Source organism: Cydia amplana, chromosome 27, assembly GCF_948474715.1.
Source record: "Cydia amplana chromosome 27, ilCydAmpl1.1, whole genome shotgun sequence".
Classification (NCBI taxonomy): domain Eukaryota; kingdom Metazoa; phylum Arthropoda; class Insecta; order Lepidoptera; family Tortricidae; genus Cydia; species Cydia amplana.
In genome coordinates, this window is record NC_086095.1 from 5,169,890 (window position 1) to 5,177,568 (window position 7,679).

General features: G+C 35.7%; 1 protein-coding gene across 1 annotated transcript in view; it reads right to left on the reverse strand.

Moving 5' to 3' along the window:
- LOC134660505 (protein diaphanous) overlaps positions 1-6,602 on the reverse strand; it is a 53,313-nt gene extending 46,711 nt beyond the window's left edge. Inside the window, exon 1 of the mRNA XM_063516276.1 lies at positions 6,486-6,602. Within this exon, the coding sequence (XP_063372346.1) occupies positions 6,486-6,569 (84 nt within the window). The 5' untranslated portion in view covers positions 6,570-6,602. The remainder of the gene's footprint in view (positions 1-6,485) is intronic.
- Positions 6,603-7,679: the final 1,077 nt, after the last annotated feature.

The following is a 7,679-nucleotide window of genomic DNA, read 5'->3' on the forward strand; positions in this document are numbered from 1 at the left end:
ATATTTAATGCGATCTGGAGGATTCACGAATTCACCTCCCTAGGTATGTAATGTACTATAACATTTCCATTTTTACTGTAATACGTAAGAAAATTGTGGCATTTTCATACAAAAGGGTACCTACTTATTGTTAGTATTCAATAACGTGATTTGCCATAAAAGTTATTGGTGCTTTTCCTAAAAACCTCACATACGCTACGCTGCATATAGGCTACTGTGACTGCTTACCATCAGGCGGGCCGTATGCCTGTTTGCCACCGACGTGATATAAAAAGAGTCGGGTCGCGCCGAAGTGGCATTTCACAATGTACCTTTACATTATAGTTATGTATTTCATCAAAATCATATTAAACTAAAAAATAAAAACTATAAGGATTCCTAGCTGACTAAGGAACCCTGAAAACCAAGACTAAGTCCAATAATATAATTACAAGTTAACTAGGACTTTAGAAGCTAATGGAAAAAAAAGCATTTAACCCAATTTAACCCACTCTCACTTGACCAATCTCTTCCATACTCAATTACTCATCACTTGTCAGTTGTCACCCACTCTTTGACACATTCCCAAAATACAAACAAATACACCCAGTACAACTAGGAACTATATTTCTAAAGACATACGATTCAAATTACGATGAAAACTACTATTCATTTTAGGCTTCTTCATTACCGAGCTGACAACATCAATTTGCGTCTATAAAATAAAGTGTTATGCAAGTTTAAACTCTATTACAATCACATAAGTTCATTAAACAATAACAAAACTACGACACTAACAGCCATACTAAGTGGAGTAACTACAAGCATTTTGAACTTTACAATGAACGAAATAGAGTCTAATATAAAATATAAAAAATGTAGTTAATTCTTTTTAGACGCGCGTCACTTTATTTGTTGATGATACAACCGTCCACTTCAAAATCAAAAGGAAGCGAGTGACAGCTGACATCATTATAATTTAAGTTCTATTCGTAACTACATAAGGTTGATATTTACTTGTAGTTTTTAGCCAGAGGACGTTGACATTGGCACGAAATATAATGATGTTTAAAATGGGTAAACGACACACCCACGCTACTGTAAATATCAAAAGGTCGTATGTTTATTGTTATTTGTATTGCACATACGTCTTTATAGAAATATGACAGTATATCATTGTCATGGATCATTGGAGAATTGCGGTGTACATTTTAAATATTTTTATGCTAAATATTTAGCGATGACAAAGGTCGATAAGTATGATGTAGATAATTAAAAAAACTACTTAAGTAAGTAGAGTTAGCAAAACTATTAGTTTAACACCCCTGCAATTCCTACATATTGTGCTAAGGCAGCGAAAAGCAGGGAGGAAAAGTGCCACTTTGATCCCTCCTAAGCAGGGAAAAAAAGAGCTCTTTTTCGAATAGGTGGTGTGAAAAGACTATTGAGAGTTGACGGACTCTAATATTAACTATGATATTAGGGTCAAAGCGATGGACTAAATAGCAATTAGAAATTATTAATATGACATTACATTACATCAGCTATACTCTAAGTGTGTTCCGCGGAACCCTCTAGGGTTCCGCGACACCCCTGCAGGGGTTCCGCAAGAATTTAGAACACTATGCTTTAGTTGCCTCGAAAAATTTTACTATGCCGCCACCGTATTGTAGGGTTCCATCAAGTATTTCGCTTTCCAAAAGGGTTCCGTCAAAAAAAAGATTGAGAACCGCTGCATTAAATCATTCCGGATGATAATATAATGTCCGCATTGGACTTTGAATTTAATAAATTATGTTTTTTTCCGCGAACATGTTATCTTTTAAACTCTTTTACTTTATAAAGTACGTCTTCTGTCAACTATCAGACTGTCACCACTTACGCCACAGAATAAATAATAGTACTAAGTACAGAAGACTCACTCTCTAACAAAAGCGGCCAAGTGCGAGTCGGACTCGCCCATGAAGGGTTCCGTATTTAGGCGATTTATGACGTATTAAAAAAAAACTACTTACTAGATCTCGTTCAAACCAATTTTCGGTGGAAGTTTACATGGTAATGTACATCATATATTTTTTTTAGTTTTATCATTCTCTTATTTTAGAAGTTACAGGGGGGGGGGGGGGACACACATTTTACCACTTTGGAAGTGTCTCTCGCGCAAACTATTCAGTTTAGAAAAAAAATGATATTAGAAACCTCAATATCATTTTTGAAGACCTATCCATAGATACCCCACACGTATGGGTTTGATGAAAAAAAATTTTTGAGTTTCAGTTCGAAGTATGGGGAACCCCAAAAATTTATTGTTATTTTTCTATTTTTGTCTGAAAATCTTAATGCGGTTCACAGAATACATCTACTTACCAAGTTTCAACAGTATAGTTCTTATAGTTTCGGAGAAAAGTGGCTGTGACATACGGACGGACAGACAGACGGACAGACAGACGGACAGACAGACGGACAGACAGACATGACGAATCTATAAGGGTTCCGTTTTTTGCCATTTGGCTACGGAACCCTAAAAACGCGTCTGTTACGATCAGCACAGATATGGCCGCTAGGTGGCGACAGCGCCACGCGCGGCTTATGGCTTTCCCCAAAATTGGGGCCGAACGGATGTACTTTTAGCTACCTGTAGCAAAGCGACGAAATCGCGGAGTGAGACACGCCTGCTTACGCGACAAATTAAGCTTTAAATTAAACACACACCTTTTAACGCCCTACCCTACGCAATTTCACTACCAAGAAATGTTTGAATGTTATCTTGTAAACTCTTTTACTTTATAAAGTATGTCTCCTGTCAACTATCAGACTATCACCACTTACAGGACAGATTAAGCTTTAAACACACACCTTCAAGAAATTGTTTGAAAACGAGCCAAAATGAAGTCAGCTTTATTAAAAACGATGATGATGATATCATGTGCTCGCGGTAGGTCAGTGCTGTGTGCCTATTCACAAAACGTTATATGTTATTATGTATACTCGAAAATCATTAATTTTTGTTTGCCGCGACACCTATTGTCAACTAGCAGTACCGATAATTTCACTACTTGACGTTAGATGTCGACTACGAAATAACTAGCGTTTTGGTAAGAAAACTGATGTATGGAGTTACCACTCTTTCTCCACTACATAGTATAAAACAAAGTCGCTTCCCGCTGTCTGTCTATCTATATGTATGCTTAGCTCTTTAAAACTACGCAACGGATTTTGATGCGGTTTTTTTTAATAGATAGAGTGATTCAAGAGGAAGGTTTATGTATAAATTGTTAACCCGTGCGGAGCCGGGGCGGGTCGCTAGTTACTTATATTTCTCTATGTTGTTAGGTACATAATTAAAGGCATTAAAATACGAGTGTGGGTTTATGAAACGAGCTGAAAGCGAGTACAAAATCAGTCTAAATCTACATCAACGAAGTGTGGTAGTGGCACTATAAACTACAAACGTCATATCATCATAGAAATTCGAAGTTTATAGCGGCGCTTTCACACTTTGGCGCATCTACAATCCCCAGTTCAGTGAAAGGTGTGCGTAGTACAGATCAGATTATTCTGGTCAGTTGCGAAGCGGTTGAAAACCTTTTTGAATATTTTTAGCTATGTTGCTGTACACCACTGACTTAATATAAAAGAAATAGACACACAAAGCAGAACAAAAACGTCAAGAAATGTGGATCCCAATGACGTTTCGCACCATTTGCATTGATGATAAAAACGCTTACGTAAATTTTGAGTCAAGATAAATGTTTCGTACAGAAAAGAGCTTAATGTCGTAAGCATTAAGTGTCAAATTTGCAAACATAAGTACCAACACTGTTAAAAAATTTAGTCCGATGGCACTAAACGTAACGTATTTACGTCAAACAACGTCAAACGAGAATAATGAACGAATGGAGTCAATTTGGTACACTTTAATATGTATTACTGTACAGGAAAATATTAAAATTGAAGTAATAAATAAAACAAATTTTATTTAATCGGGAGCTCAAATAAAATTAATTCGTGGTTCAAATTCAAACAAATTAAATTTTTAATTCGTAGGTATACGTCTTTAAATACTAATTTCCTTGAAATAAATTCTACTTATTAAATAACTGTGTATTTAAGATCTACATTTACTCATAGCACGGGTGCACGGGGACATTTAGATACTGATTGGATTTTTTTTATAAAGTCTACCTATACTTTATAAAAAAAAATCCTGTGGTTGTTACTGTGTTCCGACAGGTTTAGCATTTACAGTTAGTCGATATAAGCCCTTATTGGTGGTGTATATGTCGGAAACAGGGAAATGGGCCAAACACACAAGTGCCGTTTTGCCTTGTTTAAAACTGCATCACCCCTATCTCTTGCTATAATTAAATAGCAGTCCACTTTGCACGTCGCATAGGTTTTCTTGGAAATCTTCAATTTAAACATAATATTATTTCTTATGAATTCCATATAAAAATATAAAAAAATATTGACCTCACATCGACTCAATAGAATTTTGTTCCTTGACATCCCTTCTTTGGTAAGTACTAACAAATTAATTTATTCAAAACCATAAAATTACCACCAGATTACATAAATTATGTAATGCTATCCAAAGAACTAACCGAAAGAAATACATTCCTTGTTTTATCATTGTTATTTTTACATATTTTAACGGCACATTTCGTAATTGTTGACAACTTCACATTTGAGCGTTTCAAACAAGACTAAACGAAAAAGTAATGCATGATCTGTTTTGACATCACTTTTGTGGGGCCATTTTTGGCGGCTGATTGGGTATCCAGTTCTTTATACTATATCAATGCTGTACACGTGTAAAATGGTATTAAAGTATTATTATAATTTTATGTGTTTACGTAATTAAGTTCCCTCGAGATGAGAACATCAGGTGCTGTATTTGGCTTTTTTAATGACACTATATAACATACGTGTACAATTGTGACATTATAAACATACAGACAATTACTAAGGCACAGGTATAAAATATACTCATCGCAGTTTGACATTAATAGTAGATTATACAATAAAGGCATATAGTGACCCATTTAATACGGGTCGAGGATAAAATGGACATTTATGCCCAAGTTTACACCGTAATTAACATAGTGTTCGTTTGTCTGTCATTTTTTTAGGGTTCCGTACCCAAAGGGTAAAAAAGGGACCCTATTACTAAGACTCCGCTGTCCGTCCGTCCGTCCGTCCGTCCGTCTGTCACCAGGCTGCTGCGGCTGTATCTCACGAACCGTGATAGCTAGAAAGTTTAAATTTTCACAGATGATGTATTTCTGTTGCCGCTATAACAACAAATACTAAAAACAGAATAAAATAAAGATTTAAGTGGGGCTCCCATACACCAAACGTGATTTTTGACCGAAGTTAAGCAACGTCGGGCGGGGTCAGTACTTGGATGGGTGACCGTTTTTTTGCTTGGTTTTTTTTTTTGCTTGTTTTGCTCTATTTTTTGTTGATGGTGCGGAATCCTCCGTGCGCGAGTCCGACTCGCACTTGGCCGGTTTTTTTATTTGTCTACTCTCAATTGTTCAAAGGTTAACTGGAAGAGATCCCTTATAGGGATAATGTTCGCCTTTGTACACTTTCTATTTAATTGTATCTTAACCTATCTTATGTACAATAAATTGTTAACACACATACATACATATACAGGATGGCCCATTTAGATCGGTCAGTATGGGAAAATCTGAAACTATAAGACATACGACGATCTCTTCTTAGGAACCATGTTATCGATTTTAGTAACAAGAAAAACTGCATTCATACATTTAAAAAAAATGATGTAAAATGTATGAAAAAAATGGTGGTCATTTCGAAAACTTACTAAAAAATAAATTAAAGGATATGAAAACAATGCATTTGATTAATTTCAGACATCATGTTTCATAGTAACATTTACTGCTTAAGACCTACACAATCGATATCTAAATAGAAATATGTAATTTTAGTTTTGTTTTTCAAAACGTCCGGGTTCCATTCCCGAGCTGAGTACACATTTTTTTAAATGTAAGAATGCAGTTTTTCTTGTTACTAAAATCGATGACATGGTTCCTAAGAAGAGATCGTCGTATGTCTTATAGTTTCAGATTTTCCCATACTGACCGATCTAAATGGGCCACCCTGTATATAGGTAGGTTACTCTGCTTTTCACTTCGCTTGCGAGGAAAATCCACCAGCTGCTGCTGGTTTTGCAGTTAGTACACTAGAGCTTAACCTTTTGGACACCAATGACCAATATATCCACACCGTAGGTTCAACGCCAAAGACCGATTAATCGGTCACAGACCACTGAACAACATCAACCTACGTGCATATGCATAAAGTTCAACTTCAGTTTTGACACTTCAATGATGTGGCGCTGGCGTCTGAGTGACAGCATTTGTGTTTGACACGGCGTGGAAAAGGTTAAAAGCGACTTTATGCCACCTACACGTGACTTAAAACTTAAACACCAATTTTTACGAGCATGAGACGAGTAAAAACAATTTGCTTACCCTACTCTTCCGCCATGTCTCCTTCCGTTTCAGCCTCGGTAAACTTTTGTACTTTTTCACATGTTCTTGTTCACTCTCATCCATAATTAGTGTTTACACAATCAAAAGTCACAATTTAGTACATATCACAAAACACATTTTGCCATAAAAGTTATTGGTGCTTTTCCTAAAAACCTCACATACGCTACGCTGCATATAGGCTACTGTGACTGCTTACCATCAGGCGGGCCGTATGCCTGTTTGCCACCGACGTGATATAAAAAGAGTCGGGTCGCGCCGAAGTGGCATTTCACAATGTACCTTTACATTATAGTTATGTATTTCATCAAAATCATATTAAACTAAAAAATAAAAACTATAAGGATTCCTAGCTGACTAAGGAACCCTAAAAACCAAGACTAAGTCCAATAATATAATTACAAGTTAACTAGGACTTTAGAAGCTAATGGAAAAAAAAGCATTTAACCCAATTTAACCCACTCTCACTTGACCAATCTCTTCCATACTCAATTACTCATCACTTGTCAGTTGTCACCCACTCTTTGACACATTCCCAAAATACAAACAAATACACCCAGTACAACAAGGAACTATATTTCTAAAGACATACGATTCAAATTACGATGAAAACTACTATTCATTTTAGGCTTCTTCATTACCGAGCTGACAACATCAATTTGCGTCTATAAAATAAAGTGTTATGCAAGTTTAAACTCTATTACAATCACATAAGTTCATTAAACAATAACAAAACTACGACACTAACAGCCATACTAAGTGGAGTAACTACAAGCATTTTGAACTTTACAATGAACGAAATAGAGTCTAATATAAAATATAAAAAATGTAGTTAATTCTTTTTAGACGCGCGTCACTTTATTTGTTGATGATACAACCGTCCACTTCAAAATCAAAAGGAAGCGAGTGACAGCTGACATCATTATAATTTAAGTTCTATTCGTAACTACATAAGGTTGATATTTACTTGTAGTTTTTAGCCAGAGGACGTTGACATTGGCACGAAATATAATGATGTTTAAAATGGGTAAACGACACACCCACGCTACTGTAAATATCAAAAGGTCGTATGTTTATTGTTATTTGTATTGCACATACGTCTTTATAGAAATATGACAGTATATCATTGTCATGGATCATTGGAGAATTGCGGTGTACATTTTAAATATTTTTATG